General features: G+C 46.5%; 1 protein-coding gene across 2 annotated transcripts in view; it reads right to left on the reverse strand.

Moving 5' to 3' along the window:
• Positions 1-18213, reverse strand: part of SH3GL1 (SH3 domain containing GRB2 like 1, endophilin A2) — a 305491-nt gene that overhangs the window by 107051 nt on the left and 180227 nt on the right. For both annotated transcript variants that reach the window (XM_040322538.1, XM_040322539.1), the window contains one exon: positions 15779-15937. In XM_040322538.1, coding sequence (XP_040178472.1) covers positions 15779-15937 — 159 coding nt within the window. The remainder of the gene's footprint in view (positions 1-15778; positions 15938-18213) is intronic.

The raw sequence follows: 18213 nt of genomic DNA on the forward strand, positions 1-18213 counted from the left end.
AAGTCTCTGAGAGCCAGAAATCTTACTTGTTTGTAGGTGACCAAATACTTAATTTTCCACCATAATTTGCAAATAAATTCTTTCCAAATCAGACAATGTGATTGTCTGAATTTGTTTCCACATTTTGTCTCTCATAGTTGAGGTATACCTATGATGACAATCACAGGCCTCTCTTATATTTTTGTGGGAGAAAAATAGTATTGCCCGCAGTTTCTTTGCGGTAAAGTGTTGAGGCCAGACAGTTGTCATGGTCTATAAAAATTTCTAGGTCTAAAAATGAAATGCAACGGGGGTGACTATTGATAGTAAATTTAAGATTGTAGTTGTTTTTGTTTAGTGCATTAACAAATTGTACCAAGGCATATTGGGTGTCAGTCCAGACCATAAAAATATCGTCGATGTATCTCAGCCACACCAACGCATGGTTGATGTGGTCAGAGAAACGTTCGTTGGAAAAAATGTCCCGCTCCCCCCCCCCAGGTACAGGTTCGCGTAGGCCGGGGCGCAACAAGTGCCCATGGCCCCCCCCTGTACCTGGAGGTAGTGGGAGCCGTATTTTGGATGGTAGGCATGTTTTTATCAACCTGCCCTATTTAATTATTCCGGTGGTGTGGTGATCTCCTCTATACAAGCACACACTCTTCCTTTTGACTAGTCCTGCTTTTATGATTTATTGGGATGGTTTAACATATTGGATGGTAATGGTTAACCAAGATACATCCCCCCCACACTCATACAGTTTACATTAAATATGATACTGTTTTTACATTAAGGTTTCCAGATGCGTCCCGACATTCCTCTCTTGTGGGACCTGTAGCACGCAGTCCTCTATGGTGACACTTTGGTGGGTCTAATTCTGCTTGCATGCTTTGTTCTTATGGCGCTCTAGCGCATATATTATCTACTGTGTGGTTATATACACATGTATTATGTATCTGTGATTTATACTGTATATATTTATGTACTTTAGAAACCAATAACAATCTGTTCTCTCTTAGAAACATTAAATAGCTCCAGAAGAAGCGGTTCCCGCGAAACATGTCGAGCTTGTCTGCATTCCACCACATATGATAGTCATCCCATCTCTCTTGAGATTTGATGCTTCCTCTGGATTATTATTGGATAATCATTCTCTACTGCTAAACACAATTGCTATTGTGTCACTATTTTTTTGTTTTAATGCTTTAATTGTATTTACTTTATTGTTGGTCCAATAACCCTTGTGGGCATTGGTGCCTCCAAAGTCCATTTTTGTCTATTCCCAATATTTGCTATTTCAATCATTCCCACAAATGTGCTAAAATAATGTGCCGATATTTTGGCACCCCTGCAATCACTCACCTCATAAACCAATAATTTAAAAAAGGCATAGTTCCAACCCCCTTAAAGCAAGAAATAATTAAACCCCTTCTAAAAAAAAACAATTCAGACCCCAAAGATCCAAACAATCGGTGACCGATAACCTCCCTCAACATCTTTTCCAAGGTTATGGAAAAGGTAGTAGTACAACAAATACAACACCATTTAGACACCCATAAACTCCTGGACCCACTACAAATCGGGTTTTCGACCAGGTCATGGGACAGAAACAGCGCTTCTCAAAACATAGGACGACTCCCTCGAAGCAGCAGATGACGGAGAATCTTCTCTCCTGATACTGCTGGACCTCAGTCCTGCCTTTGATACAGTAGATCACAAACTTGCTAACCCGGCTCACAGAGATAGCTGGAGTGGCAGACTCGGATCTACCATGGTTTTCATCATTCCTGGAAAATCGATCCCAGATAGTGAAACTAGGACCTTTCACATCTGAATCTCACAGCGTGTCTTGCTGGGTCCCTCAGGGATCTCCCCTATCGCCCGCGCTATTCAATTTTTACCTCCGCCCACTCCTAAAAATGATTAGTAATCACAACCTTCTCTATCACTCCTACGCGGATGACACGCAACTTTATTTTCATATCAGCGACAAAAAGAACCAATACCCCGCATTAGAACAATGCCTCACTCAGATAGACATCTGGATGATGGAGAGTCACCTCAAAGTCAATGGAGCAAAAACAGAAATCATTCAACTCCATGCAAACAGGAGGAAACTGGTCAGGACTACCTGGACCCCTCCACCCATTTTGGGACAAACCATCACCCCTAGCACCAAGGTCAAAAGTCTAGGAGTCATCTTTGACTCGGATATGACAATGGATGCACAAATTGGATCAGTAATTAGCGGATCGCACCGGCTCCTATGAAGAGTGGTTCCCTTCATCCCTAAATAAGACACAGCGGTAGTGGTAGGGTCAATCATTAACTCCAGATTGGATTATGCAAATGCCCTCTACCTCGAACTCCCAAAGTACCAGCTCGCTCGGCTCCAAAACATGGCAGCTCGACTGGTAACAGGGAAAAAACCCTGGGAACCAATTCCCCCGTCACTGAGATCCCTCCATTGGCTGCCCATAAATGACGAGTCACTTTCAAGGCCTTATGCCTAACGCACAAATGTGTACACGGAAGTGCGCCCTTATATTTAACCCTCCTCTTGTGTTAGGGTCAGAACTGACCCGTTTCAGGTTTTGAATGTCTATAAAGTATCACATAAATTTGTTTATTGCATCAAGATTTTTTTACTTTGTCAGGAACCTCTATTTAAACAATGTAATAGAAAAAGAATAATTTTCACTAAATTATAAAATACTGTGGTGAAAATGAAGACGTTTATGGTGTTAGGGTCAATTCTGACCCAGTTATAATATAGGATTATAGGACACTAATAAGTGCCAAAACTGAAATCATAAACACTCTCTCTGCTTAGTAACACTGACAGCCAATCACCTCTCAACCCTGTGAGCTGTAGTTAGGGAGGGGTCTATCTCTTTGCCTGCTTGTCTGCTTCTCTAAATAAAGTAAAGAAACATAGGACCAATTTATAATATTCTATTGAGGTTTATTTTACCATTTTTTAAATTTGAAAATGAGAGGTATGCTATCAAAAGAAAGGTCTAAGGCAGACCTGGGCAAACTACGGCCCGCGGGCCGTATACGGCCCGGCGGACCTTTTAATCCGGCCCCCGGGCGGAGCCATAGGCGTGCCAAGCAACGATACCCCTCCTCCGCAAATGAAGAGGACTTCCGACTCAGCGTGCTGCGTGTGGCATGGCGCGGTGGCAGGGAGGCAGCGTCAGCGGCAGTACTGTCTAGGTAAGACACAGCAGGGGGGGGGGGGTGCCTCGTGCGAGCCGTACCCGGGACCCGGCCGGCCGCAATTATTCCCTTCTCTGTAACAGCGCAGCGCCCGCGGCTCTCATAGTTTTGGCTGTGACTGTCTGACACTGACAGTCACACAGCCGACGAGCATGAAGCTGCGGCCGCCTCCCCCTGTGCTGTGTGTAGTCAGTGTGACTAACACATGGCTGATCATCTCTGAGCATTACGTTTCTAAAGGCAAGGGGGGGGGGGTGTGTGTACTATTGTAAGGGGGGGGGGGTGTTCTGTATATGAGGGGGCCTTCTGTATTCTGGGGGAATTCTTCTGTATTCTGGGGGATCTGTATTGTGGGGGGGGGGGGTGTTCTGTATATGAGGGGGCCTTCTGTATTCTGGGGGGATTCTTCTGTATTCTGGGGGATCTGTATTGTGGGGGGGGGTGTTCTGTATATGAGGGGGCCTTCTGTATTCTGGGGGGATTCTTCTGTATTCTGGGGGATCTGTATTGTGGGGGGGGGGGGGGTGTTCTGTATTTTAGGGGGGTTTGAACTGTAGGGGTGGGTCTGTATTGTAGGGGGGTTCTGTAGGGGGTCTGTATTGTAGGGAGGGGTCTGCACTAGGGTTGTCCCGATACCGATACCAGTATCGGTATCGGGACCGATACCGAGTATTAGCGGGAGTACTCGTACTCCCGCTAATACCCCAGATACTTCCCCCCAATCCCCCCCCGCCGCAGCCGAAACCGCCGCCGCCAACAACGCCGCCGCCGCTACAACGTTAATCACCGCGGCGCGGGGAACATTACAGACAGCTTTCGTTTGAACAGCTGTTTTCCCCGCTGCGCATAGACACTCCCCCTTGGACGGATCTGTCCAATCGCGAGCAAGGGGGAGTGTCTATGCGCAGCGGGGAAAACAGCTGTTCAAACGAACGCTGTCTGTAATATTCCCCGCCGCGGTGATTAGGTACAGTAGGTACGGGGGACAATGGCTGGATTCACAGGGGGACAATGGCTGGATTCACAGGGGGACAATGGCTGGATTCACATGGGGACAATGGCTGGATTCACAGGGGGACAATGGCTGGATTCGCAGGGGGACAATGGCTGGATTCACAGGGGACAATGGCTGGATTCACAGGGGGACAATGGCTGGATTCACAGGGGGACAATGGCTGGATTCACAGGGGGACAATGGCTGGATTCACAGGGGGACAATGGCTGGATTCACAGGGGGACAATGGCTGGATTCACAGGGGGACAATGGCTGGATTCACAGGGGGACAATGGCTGGATTCACAGGGGGACAATGGCTGGATTCACAGGGGGACAATGGCTGGATTCACAGGGGGACAATGGCTGGATTCACAGGGGGACAATGGCTGGATTCACAGGGGGACAATGGCTGGATTCACAGGGGGACAATGGCTGGATTCACAGGGGGACAATGGCTGGATTCACAGGGGGACAATGGCTGGATTCACAGGGGGACAATGGCTGGATTCACAGGGGGACAATGGCTGGATTCACAGGGGGACAATGGCTGGATTCACAGGGGGACAATGGCTGGATTCACAGGGGGACAATGGCTGGATTCACAGGGGGACAATGGCTGGATTCACAGGGGGACAATGGCTGGATTCACAGGGGGACAATGGCTGGATTCACAGGGGGACAATGGCTGGATTCACAGGGGGACAATGGCTGGATTCACAGGGGGACAATGGCTGGATTCACAGGGGGACAATGGCTGGATTCACAGGGGGACAATGGCTGGATTCACAGGGGACAATGGCTGGATTCACAGGGGGACAATGGCTGGATTCACAGGGGGACAATGGCTGGATTCACAGGGGGACAATGGCTGGATTCACAGGGGGACAATGGCTGGATTCACAGGGGGACAATGGCTGGATTCACAGGGGGACAATGGCTGGATTCACAGGGGGACAATGGCTGGATTCACATTGGACAATGGCTGGATTCACAGGGGACAATTGCTGGATTCACATTGGACAATGGCTGGATTCACAGGGGGACAATGGCTGGATTCACATGGGGACAATGGCTGGATTCACAGGGGACAATGGCTGGATTCACAGGGGACAATGGCTGGATTCACATTGGACAATGGCTGGATTCACAGGGGGACAATGGCTGGATTCACATTGGACAATGGCTGGATTCACAGGGGACAATGGCTGGATTCACAGGGGACAATGGCTGGATTCACAGGGGACAATTGCTGGATTCACATTGGACAATGGCTGGATTCACAGGGGGACAATGGCTGGATTCACAGGGGGACAATGGCTGGATTCACAGGGGGACAATGGCTGGATTCACAGGGGACAATTGCTGGATTCACAGGGGACAATGGCTGGATTCACAGGGGGACAATGGCTGGATTCACAGGGGGACAATGGCTGGATTCACAGGGGGACAATGGCTGGATTCACAGGGGGACAATGGCTGGATTCACAGGGGGACAATGGCTGGATTCACATTGGACAATGGCTGGATTCACAGGGGACAATTGCTGGATTCACATTGGACAATGGCTGGATTCACAGGGGGACAATGGCTGGATTCACATGGGGACAATGGCTGGATTCACAGGGGACAATGGCTGGATTCACAGGGGACAATGGCTGGATTCACATTGGACAATGGCTGGATTCACAGGGGGACAATGGCTGGATTCACATTGGACAATGGCTGGATTCACAGGGGACAATGGCTGGATTCACAGGGGACAATGGCTGGATTCACAGGGGACAATTGCTGGATTCACATTGGACAATGGCTGGATTCACAGGGGGACAATGGCTGGATTCACAGGGGGACAATGGCTGGATTCACAGGGGGACAATGGCTGGATTCACAGGGGACAATTGCTGGATTCACAGGGGACAATGGCTGGATTCACAGGGGGACAATGGCTGGATTCACAGGGGGACAATGGCTGGATTCACAGGGGACAATGGCTGGATTCACAGGGGACAATGGCTGGATTCACAGGGGACAATGGCTGGATTCACAGGGGGACAATGGCTGGATTCACAGGGGGACAATGGCTGGATTCACAGGGGACAATGGCTGGATTCACAGGGGACAATGGCTGGATTCACAGGGGACAATGGCTGGATTCACAGGGGGACAATGGCTGGATTCACAGGGGGACAATGGCTGGACTGCTCACAGACTGATGAATACCATCCATATTATATACTTCTCATATCTATTTTCTGTAGTCTCTGTCCCTTGTCATGCTTTGTGCACATTTTATCTCCTCTTTTTTGAGTTTCTGACATCATCAGGTGGTTTATGTAATTTTAGCAGAAAAAATAGCTATGGTTTGCAATATATTAGTGCATTTTTTGATAAAATTACATAAACCAGCTGATGTCAGAAACTCAAAAAAGAGGAGATAAAATGTGCACAAAGCATGACAAGGGACAGACACTACAGAAAATAGATATGAGAAGTATATAATATGGATGGTATTCATCAGTATGTGAGCAGTCCATGTGCAAGCTTGCAACATTATTCATACAATGGTAAATGTAAGGGTAGGGGTGTTGGCGCTGCCTATGTGGACACTTGTCCACTGAGCACCCTTAGGTGGTCTATCTGTTAGAAGCGGTAAGTGAAAAATCAAATATCTGCTAGAAGCGGTAGGTGTGGCATAGATGCTGGCAGTACAATAAAAAGAAAATAAATAAAAGGGCACAGGTGGTCTGGGGGGGCCTTGGGGAATGCTGCAACAAATTAAACGGCACAGGGGGATTAGGGGGGTTCTGCAGCTTGCAGCACCCTGTCTAATCCCCCTGTGTTGTTTCATTTGTTGCAGCATCCAAATCCCCCCCCTGTCCCCCTGTGCCATTTTATTTGTTGCTTACAGCCTGCAAGCAAAAAATAAAACGGCATTGGTGGAGGGGGGGTTTTGGGGGTAATCTATGCTACAAATCTGTGAGAACTGCTGCAGCTACATAATGTGGGGGAACTGCTACCTAATATAGGGAAACTATGCTACAAATGTGGGGGAACTATGCAACCAACCTAATACTTTGTTTTTGGTTGCATAGGCAGCCCTGGGTGCACGTGATTGGATCCTTGTCACAACAGGACTCTAGGTCTCAAAATGTCTGCTAAAAAGAGAAAGGTAGATGCTGAATGCAGAGTCTTCCAAAAGAATTGGACTGCTAAGTATTTATTTACCGAAATCAGAGGTAAAGCCGCGTGTTTAGTTTGCGGGGAGCAGATCGCCGTTTTTAAGGACTACAATTTGAGTCGGCATTACGAGACAAAACATGCTGCAAAATATAAAAACTTGACTGACGCAGAAAGGGTGCATACTTCGGAAGCTTTGCTAGCTAAGTTGCAAAAGCAGCAAGGCTGTTTTACAAAACTTCACGCAGCCAGGGATGCAGCAACCCAGAGCAGCTTTGTGATATCCCACAAAATCGCGAAATACAGTAAGCCGTTCTCAGAGGGGGAGTTTATCAAAGAGTGCTTGGTGGACTCTGCAGCACTAATATGCCCTGAAAAAAAAGCGGCATTTGAGCAAGTCCCGCTGTCCAGGCGAACCGTGACTAGAAGGATCGAGGACATTGCGGGGAATTTGGAGCTTCAGCTGCAACGTGAAGTGGCACGTTTCGACTTTTTCTCCTTGGCTTTGGACGAAAGCTGTGATGTCCGCGACACAGCCCAGTTACTTGTATTCGTCCGCGGGATAACCCCCGAGTTCAAGATTACGGAGGAGCTGGCAGCAATGCGGTCGATGAAAGGAACGACGACAGGGAGTGATCTGTTCACGGAGGTAAATGAGTGCATGGACAGGCTGGGACTGAAATGGGACAGACTGACAGGCGTCACAACGGACGGATGTCCAAATCTCACCGGAAAAAATGTTGGACTTTTGAAACGTATGCAAGATAAAGTGACTGAAATCGACATGGATCAGAAACTGGTATTTTTGCATTGTATTCTACACCAACATGTGTTATGCAAATCAGTGCTAAAAATTGACCATGTCATTGATGTTGTTACTAAAATAGTAAACTTCATCAGGGCAAGAGCATTGAACCACAGACAGTTTGTCGCACTATTGGAGGAGCATGAGACCGAGCATCGTGACATCGGCTACCACACAGCTGTCAGATGGCTCAGTCTGGGAAAAGTGCTAAAAAGAGTCTGGGACCTGAAAGCAGAGATTCGAGAGTATTGTGAGAAGAAAGGCAAAGACTTCCCTGAGCTCTCAGATGAGGACTGGATGGCAGATTTTGCATTTTCTGTTGATGTGACTGCACAGATGAATGAACTGAACACCAAACTGCAAGGCAAGGGCCTTTTTGTTCATGAAATGCACAGCCTGGTGAAGGCTTTCATGACAAAGTTACAGTTTCTTTCAAGACAACTGGAGAGCAACAATATAACTCACATGCAAACCCTGAAAGAAGTTACACCACCAGCTGATCACCTCCGCAGGTACTCATCCATGTTGGGAGCATTGCATGGTGAGTTTTCAAGGCGATTTGAAGATCTCAGACAAATCGAAGACAAAATGTGCCTGATTTCCTCTCCCTTTACCTGCAGTGTGGATAATGCACCCAGTGATGTTCAACTGGAACTCATCGACCTGCAGTCTGATGCAGTACTGGCAGAGCACTTTAAGTCAAGATCTCTGCTAGATTTCTACTCTTCTCTCAAGGAGGAGAACTTTCCAAACTTGAGGAGACGTGCTCAGAAGATGTTGGTTCTCTTTGGCTCTACATACGTATGTGAACAAACATTTTCAATGATGAACTTCACGAAATCCAGGTATAGATCCTCTCTCACTGATGATCATCTGTCAGCTGTGCTTCGCATTTCCACCTCAGACATTCAACCTGACTTCGATGCACTTGTTAAAGCCCAGCAGAGACTAGATTTCTCTCACTGAACAAGAAAAGAGAACTTAAAACACCAAAGACTACAAATGTTGTTAGTAGTGAAATGTTGTTAGTAGTGATGTTTAGTGACAGTTCAATATGATGTATCTTGCTTAAAGGGGTAGTTAACTGAAAAACATTTTCTTTTAAACATTGGGGGAGATTTATCAAAACCTGTCCAGAGGAAAAGTTGCTGAGTTGCCCATAGCAACCAATCAGATTGCTTCTTTCAGTTTTGAAAAGGCCTCTGAGAACTGAAAGAAGCAACTCAGCAACGTTTCCTCTGGACGGGTTTTGATAAATCTCCCCCATTTTCTTTTCAACTGGTGACAGAAAGTTAGACAGATTTGTAAATTACTTCTATAAAAAATCTTGATCCTTCCAGTACTTTTTAGCCACTTTAGTGGCTGCATACTACTGAGGAAATCCCTTTCTTTCTTGGTTTGTGTGATTTGTTGTCCACAGTGTTCTCTGCCGACACCTCATTTAGGAGCTGTCCACAGCACCAATGGTTTGCTATGGAGATTTTCTCCTGCTCATGCAGTTCCTAAAATGGACAGAGGTGTCAGCAGAGAGCACTGTGGACAACGCATCACGCAAATCAAGAAAGAAAGGGATTTCCTCAGTAGTATACAGCCGCTAAAAAGTTCTGGAAGGATTAAGATTTTTTAATAGAAGTAATTTACAAATCCGTCTAACTTTCTGTCACCAGTTGAAAATAAATATTTTCCAGTTGACTACCCCTTTAAGATTTGGAGTGTCTTTGCATTATGTCTTGAGAATGCCAAGAACCTCTTTCCAACAGTAAATGAAACTCAAAATGTGTTTGAGTGAACGTGATTGGAAATTTTCACTAATATGAGTCACAAATAGTGAAAAATTTTCATTGTTTTGGGAAATTTGGTTTAATAAATTAAATTTTTTTTCTTGTAAGGCAACCTCACTTTTTCATTGTTTAACTATAACAAGTACTCGTACCAGTTGTCCAACAATGATATTTACTGCTTTTTATAAAGAAATACAATTGATTTTATGCAGTATTGAGTTTAGCCTTTTGGCCCGGCCCTCCAAAATATTTTCAGTTTCTCATGTGGCCCCATCGAAAAAATAATTGCCCACCCCTGGTCTAAGGGGTCACACCAAAAATATTAAAACCAATCTTTTCAAGGATAAAGAAGCCTAACAAGGTAACCAAGAGGTAAGAAACAAATTGGATGATAAATAATTGTTCAGAGGGTATTTTATGGCCGATTTAAGACACGAGTCAAAACCGACCCGTTAGCTTTCTGTTACTATCCATGATGTTAACATAAGAGGAGGGTTAAGTGAGAAAATAAAACAACAAAACCCAAATCGAGTTCTTAGATCAACTAACCAAAAATTATTACAAAATTCCCAAAGCCTGATATAAGACCAAAGGAGAACGTCGTTTTTCAGTTCAAGGACCTCGACTATAGAACGCTTTACCAACTAATATCCGAATGGAAATTGATCACCTGGCCTTCAGAAAAAAAACTAAAGACCCATCTATTCGGAGGGTCAAACTGAAGGAAAATGGATGCCAAGCGCCTTGAGGCGATTCAGTTCGCATTTGTAGCGCTATATAAGCAATTCACTCACTCACTCATAATCCAGGCCTGGAATGGAACTGGGCTTAGGGCATTGCCTCGAAAGAGGATACCATCCTCCCTAGAATGGAGGGTTGTCTGGTGCCCCTTAACCGACGCACCTGATCCTTCAGGGCACAGATCCTTACAGGTGGCAAGAATACTCTTGATTGGACTGTATATAGGATCAGACCTAGATTCTTTAGGCTTTGAGCTTGTTTCTGGACCTCTCTGTATTTATGATTCAGCCTAAGCTTTTCATAAGCACTATGTGTATTATGCTCTGTTCTAGAGCCTGTAATGAGTGATCTCTCAGTAGGTCGTCCAGATACCCGAGCACCAGGATCCCTGGGTGGTGTGGCGCTCGTTCTGGCCAGGCATCATACGTCATCGGCTTCTCGGCCCTCTATGGGGCGCATGCTGCCAGCGCACGCACCATCACTCAGAAAGCGATGCGCGTGCCCGCGATGTCTGCTGAGCACCCGCGATTACCCGATAACAGAGCAGGACTGTAAATCTGTGTGTAAACACACAGATCCACGTCCTGTCAGAGGAGAGGAGACACAGGAACACCGATCGGTCTCCTCCCCTTGCAAGTCCCCTCCTCCTACAGTTAGAATCACTCCCTAGGTAACACATTTAACCCCTTGATCGCCCCCTGCTGTTAACCCCTTCCCTGCCAGTCACATTTATACAGTAATCAGTAAATTTTTATAGCACTGATCGCTGTATAAATGTGAATGGTCCCCAAATAGTGTCAAAAGTGTCCGATATGTCTGCCGCAATATCGCAGTCCCGATAAAAATCCCAGATCCCCGCCATTACTAAAAGTAAAAAATAATAATAAAAATGCCATAAATATATCCCCTATTTTGTAGGCACTATAACTTTTGCACAAACCAATCAATATACACTTTTTTTTTTACCAAAAATATGTAGGAGAATACATATCGGCCTAAACCGAGAAAAAAATGGGATATTTATTATAGCAAAAAGTAAAAAAGTTTTTTTTTTTCAAATTCGCCACCAAAAGAAAGCTCTATTTGTGGGGAAAAAATAATAAAAATGTAATTTGGGTAGTGTTGCATGAAAAATGGCTAGGCAGGAAGCTGAGGCCAATCTGGAACGATTAGAATCATCGGGAGATCCATGCCCTGTGAGACTCACCTCCTGCAAGGGAGTTGAATCCAAGTACCAAGACCAGTCACCCTGGTCCAGCATCTGGCAACTCCGGTAGTCAGCCTGCCGGTATACCTGATGGTAGACTGAAGCCACGGCCGTGGCGTTGTCCAGCTGAATCCAGATCAGACGACCTTGCAACCTCCTCGACCATATGGAGAGGCATAGCCTGATCGCCCAAAGTACTAGGACAATGATCGGTAGACCGGATTTACAGCACCCGACTCTAGTTAGCTACCGAGATAAAATGAGAGCAGGCGTATTCAGGGAGGTGTGGCCGTAGGCCCACTGAAGTGCAGCAACTCTGGGCCAACTGGACCCCCCAGCCACCCCCCTCAACCCGTGAGGCTGGCGTCCATCATAATCACCGTCCACTGGAAGGGAAGAAACGACTTCCCGGACTGAAGAGTCAGGGATCTCAGCCACCAATTCAGAGACTCGGTTACGCACCTGAATCTGATGATCCAGAGACAAAGATTCGTACCACTCGGACAGAAGAAGCTGCTCTCAGAAGAAAGTCGTCTAAGTAGCCCACAATAGCAAAGCCTCGCTGTCCCAGCAAAGCTAGGATAAGTGCGAGCTCCCTGGTGAAAATTCTTGGTGCTGACGCCAGATCAAAAGGAAGGGCCACAAACTGACAGTGGCCCACCCCCATCGTGACACACAGAAACCTCTGTGACTTGCGCAAAATGGGACATGCATGTATGCGTCCTTAATGTCCAAGGACGCCAGAAAGTCCCCCAGATGGAGTGCAGCTACCACCGAAAGAATAGATTCCACGCGGAACTACCCAACGTTCACAAAGGCATTTAGGGCTTGAGGCCCAAAATCGGACGGACCTCGTCCATCTTCTGGACCAAAAACAGATTCGAATAGAAAATCTCAAACCTCTCATCCTGCAGGACAGGTAAAATTACCCCGCAGCTTAGCAAGTCCCACACTGCCCCAGGGCAGACCGACGAGCCGGAAGGAGAGGGATACACGAGGGAAAAAATCTGTTCAGTGGATAGGAAGGAACCCTATCTAGTACTTTCGAAGAGACCACCTCGCAGACCCACTGGTCGAGAGCAAGGAGGTTTTCCGAGCTGAGAACCTGCAAAGCTGGCCCCCCACCCCAGAGACGGGCACGGGAATGCTACATTCATTGGCGGGTTTGGGTGCCGGCCTGATCAGCTTACGCACCCAGGGGCGTTTTTAGTCCCCCAGCTGAGCCTTTGTCGGCCTGGGAGGGACTCTGGCGAAAATACCGCTTTGGCGTGGGAAAGGAAGGACCCGGCTGATGGCGGGGCTCCTTCCCTCTGGAGAACTAAGGGAGGAGAGTGCTCTTCCCTCCAGTGACTTCCTTGATAATGTCGTCCAGCGAGGACCCAAAAGGCCTCCCACCCTTGAAGAGTAAATCCGCCAGGACATATGTTAGAGACCTGGTCAGCAGACCAGCATTCCAACCAGAGGAGGCGGCATAAACCATCTCTAAAACAGAAGCCCTGGATATCAAGGCCGCGGCATCCAGTGAAGCAACAGAGACATATACAAGGCCCTGGGCCAGCTGGTCTGCTGGCCTAATAACTTCGGGAGAGAGTCGGTGCTCCTCCACAGTCTGGTGCAAAATGCTCACTTAGTGAGTGACTGACCACAATAGGCCGCAAGGCAGACCCCAGCATGGTAAACATGAAACGGGTCAGTACTTTGGATATCCCATCAGTCAGGTCCATACAAGCAGGGGTTCCCGCAATAGGGAGAGTGGATACCTCATTCACCCTGGCCCACCTCTTGAAGAGGTTCTCTTCAAAGGGGCACCGAAACGCCAGGCGGTGAGGGACTACAAAAGCCTTCTGTGGATTTTCCCATTCCGCATCTATGAAATTATCAAAGGAGGGCACAGAAGGAAAAACCTGCCCAGAGCTGTCTGATTGGTGTGACCCAAAAAAGACTGCGCCCTCAGTGGAACCCCAGCTGCACTATCCAGCTTAAGGGAGTCCCTTACAGCAATGAAAAGCGCACCAACAAGTGCCTCGTCATGCATCGACCCAAGTGAGGGGTCATCCTAGCAAGTACCCGATCCACGGCTCCAGATAAAACAGAACCGGGGACCTGAGCCACAGCCAGGTCCCCGGTCTGATACAGAGCTTTCCCCAGGGGATAGCAGGGTGAGGGGGCGCTTTTTACCCCCCTTACATCCGCACTCCGCTCCCACCCTGGCAACAAAAGTTTCCAGGACTAAAAGTGTCTGTGGGAATCCCAGGTGCAGGAGCACCAGCTGCCACTTCAGGCATGTTTGGAGAAGAAGAACCCAGATACTGACTCCAAAAACAGAAGCTTTCAGGGCCCTATTCAGGCTAGAATGAAAACCCACCCTCTAGCTGCGCTGACCAGGGGGTTCCCAGGGGACTCACCACAGGAGAAGACTGCACAGCGCCGCTGCCCGCCCTCAGCACACAGCATGTGTGAGAGGAAGAAAGAAACCGTTAGGTAAGCTGTGAGGTAAAATTTGTGAGGAGAATCAGCACTAGAGGCCAAAGGCTCAGCCAAGATGGGGGCCAAGCGCTGCATATGGAGCCTGACGCGGCCAGAGGAAAATGGCCGACCGCAATAGTAATCTGTACCATAGCGCGGCTACAACAAAATGGCCGCCAATCGGATTTTCAATAGAAACTAAAAATCACCCCAAAAATTGCTCCAGCGCCGCCAAAACGCAGCATTTTAAAAAGTGAAAGCCTAAAGAGGCTACACAGTGTCCAAAACTCCTCTTGAAAAAAGACCCCCAGCATTAAACAAAACATAGGCCAAACACACAGTCCCTTCAGTAAGGTGCCCCCCCCCCCCCCGACAGCAGTAATGTAATACATCAGAGAGAAAAGGAGCAGGGAAGGGAGGATAGGAGGACCCCCAAATCCCAGGAATGCTCAGCCGTACCACCCCACCTAAGCGGGAGGGACTGTACTTACCCGTCCACGCGAGGACTCACTGACGCATTCCAGAAAGGCATACAACCGCGTTGGAGGTAGCCGTCAGCCCGGTCCACTGCGAGTGAGACAACACCACAGCCCAGTCATATGTGGATCTCGGAGCAAAGTTCACCGGCCACCCCAGGAGTCATAGGATATGTCGTGGCAGACCTAACCTCTTTGCAAAGCTGTGCTCACGCTCGCTGGCCGGACTGAGTAGACTTCAAGGATCTATATATCCAGCCGGTCTCTCAGCCGACAGTTGATAGAAGATACTTTCAAGAAAAAATTAAATAATACAATTTTTTTCTCAGGGTGCTGGAACCAAAGGGAGCAATACGTCCTTCTCGTTTGCTAGGCAGAACAAAACTAAGGCTGCATACTGCAGGGAGGAGGGTTATGTCTGGAGGGACCGCCCCATGGGCGGGGCTGTTCAACTCTGTTAAAGTAACAAGTATTTGATTATTGAACATGTTTCTGCCTAGTCCTCTCCTGTGAATAGGAACATAACCACTGCCGCAATTGCCTCTCGAAAGCTCTGTACCAACAATCCGATTATCGCACAATCGCTTTGAAAGCAGTATTTTTCGTCCGATTTTCGGATCGTGTGCACAGGCTATTACTGCTACTAGCTATACCATGACCTGGATAAATAACGGTCACAGACATTTAATGTAAGCTAATCATTCTCTAGTGCCATGATAAGAACTAGGAGGGCCAATTACTTGTAAAATTGGCCCTTTCTGACATCTGACATTTCTGACATCAAGTTTTTTTTTTTTAGTACTCATCGAACAGATATAACCAAATGCTTTCAATGGTATATTTAACAGATATAAAACATAAATAATACATATGCTAACCATAATAATCATGCTAAATAAATAATTATTATGCCAACCATAATACGTACATCAGTATCCAGGAGGTTAAGCATGCTTGTCTCTGCTACATCTTTATACTCAACAAACTTTTCCCAAGCTTGTCGCAGCTCCTCATCTGGTATTTTCCCCTGACGCTTTTTTTTGTAGTCATAATCCAACCTACGACCTTCAAGTTTCTTCAGGTGATGCTGGGAAAATGAAGACAAAATTACAATTAAAGGGGGCTTTCTGGTTCAGAGAAATGACCTGCAAATTACTGTAGTTTCCAACGCCAAAATAAAATGTCTGTCTGCAAGTCCGAACATCTGCAAGTCACAGGTGCAATGACAGTTGTTCAATGGAGTAATTTCTCATTATAACACAAATATATCTCCCTGTTCTTGCAGTGACCTCACCTCTTGCAAATGTCACCTCAAAATAAACATAATGCAACAAAGTAACAGTAAATAAAACATATACACATTTATGCTATAGTGATTGTAAAGTCAATTTTTCTAGTAAAATAAGAAACATGTTATATACTTACCTCCTCTGTGCAGTGGTTTTGCACAGGGCATGCCGGATCCTCCTCTTCTCTGGTCCCTGGCTGGAGCGCCTGGTCCCTCCCTCCAGTTGAGTGCCCACACAGAAAGCAGCTCACTATGGGGGCACCCGATCCGAATCACAGCTCTGTGTATCCATTCAGACACGGAGCCATGCCTAGGCCAGGGAGCCAATGGTGCTGCTGCTGTGGTCTCAGCCAATCCGGAGGGACAGTCCCAGATGACCAAGGCATTCATGGACATTGTTGGATCGAGAAGGGGCTCAGGTAAGTATTACGGGTGCTGATGCACACAGAAGGCTTTTTATCTTTAAGTGGGGTTCCACCGGCAATTTTTTTTTTTAAAGTCAGCAGCTACAAACACTATAACTACTGACTTTTAATAAGGACACTTACCTGTCCTAGGCGCCCGCAATGTCCCCCCCCCCCCCAGGCCGATAGGCTTGATCGCGGCCACCATCCTCACTAAGGGAAGCAGGCAGTGAATGTTTCCTACTGCGTGGCGCTTTGTGAATGGGCCGGCTGCTCTCTGGGATAGGCAGCATGCCCCATTGACCAGAAGACACCGCGAGTAGGACGGGGAAGAAGACCAGCTGTGGAGGATAAAAAGGCAGATTAGGGACTTCCGCATAGCAACAGCTATTTCTGGTAAGTAAACTTTTTTTTTTTTTTTTTTTATTTTTTTTTTAGATTTTTGGTAAAAAAAAAAAAAAAAATTCAGGGTGGAACTCCACTTTAATGCAAAGAATGCATTAAGATAATTAAGATAATAAGGAATCCGACTTTAGAAAAAAAGTAGTGCAGGAATTACTTTGAGGTCGGAACGACTTAAAGTCGTGCCAATATGAATGGTAGTCATTGAAAATCATGGAGAATGATCGTATAAGTGAGAAAGGGGACTTAGGCCATTAACCAGAAGATTCTATGAGCTGCATTATGCAAAGCCCCTGTCTTAGCTGCCATCTTAGCAGATTCAGCAGAGGAATCTACTAGATACTAGAAAGTCAATAGCAATTTCAAGCATCGGAGGGCACTTTGAAATCTCTTCTCTCAAGAATTGCCTCTTCTAATATTATCTTTAAAATGCTTACAGGAACTTTGTCAGTAAATACAGAGGGTAAAAGAAGTATTGAATACATCACCATTTTTCTAAGTAAATATGTTTCTAAAGGTGCTATTGACATGAAATGTTCACCACATGTCAGTAACAACCCATGCAATCTATACATACAAATAAGTTCAGAAATTAGGTTATGTGTATTATTAGGTTATGTGTATTACATGGAATGTCACAGGGGAAAAGTATATTACACAAACTTGTTTGTAATGACAGCTTCAAGATGCCTCCTGTATGGGGGATCTAGTTGGATGCACTGTTTAGGTGTGATTTTGGCCCATTCTTCCACACAAACGGTCTTCAAATCTTGAAGGTTCCATGGGCCTTTTCTATGAACGCTGATCTTTAGTTCTTTCCATAGATTTTGTATTGGATTCAGGGCAGGTGATTGGCTGGGCCATTCTAGCTTTATTTTCTTACTTTGAAACCAATTGAGTTTTCTTGGCTTTGTGTTTGGGATCATGATCTTGCTAAAAAATTTCCACCCTTGTTTCATTATCATCATACTGGTAGATGGCAGCAGACTTATCAAGAATGTCTTTCTTTCCTTCCTTCAATGACATGAAGCTAGCCAGTACCGTATGCTGAAAAACAGCCCTACCCCACGATCTTCCCACCTACAAAACTTCACTGTTGGTATTGTGTTTTTGAGGTGATGCGCAGTGCCATTTGACCTACAAAAGTTAAATGTTGGACTCATCTGACCAAACTATATTCTCCCAGAATTTTACAGGCTTGTCTTCAACATGTTTTTTCTTCAGCAATGGAGCCTTGCATAGTGAGCGTGCATACAGGCCATTGCGGTT

Source organism: Rana temporaria, chromosome 1, assembly GCF_905171775.1.
Source record: "Rana temporaria chromosome 1, aRanTem1.1, whole genome shotgun sequence".
Lineage (NCBI taxonomy): Eukaryota > Metazoa > Chordata > Amphibia > Anura > Ranidae > Rana > Rana temporaria.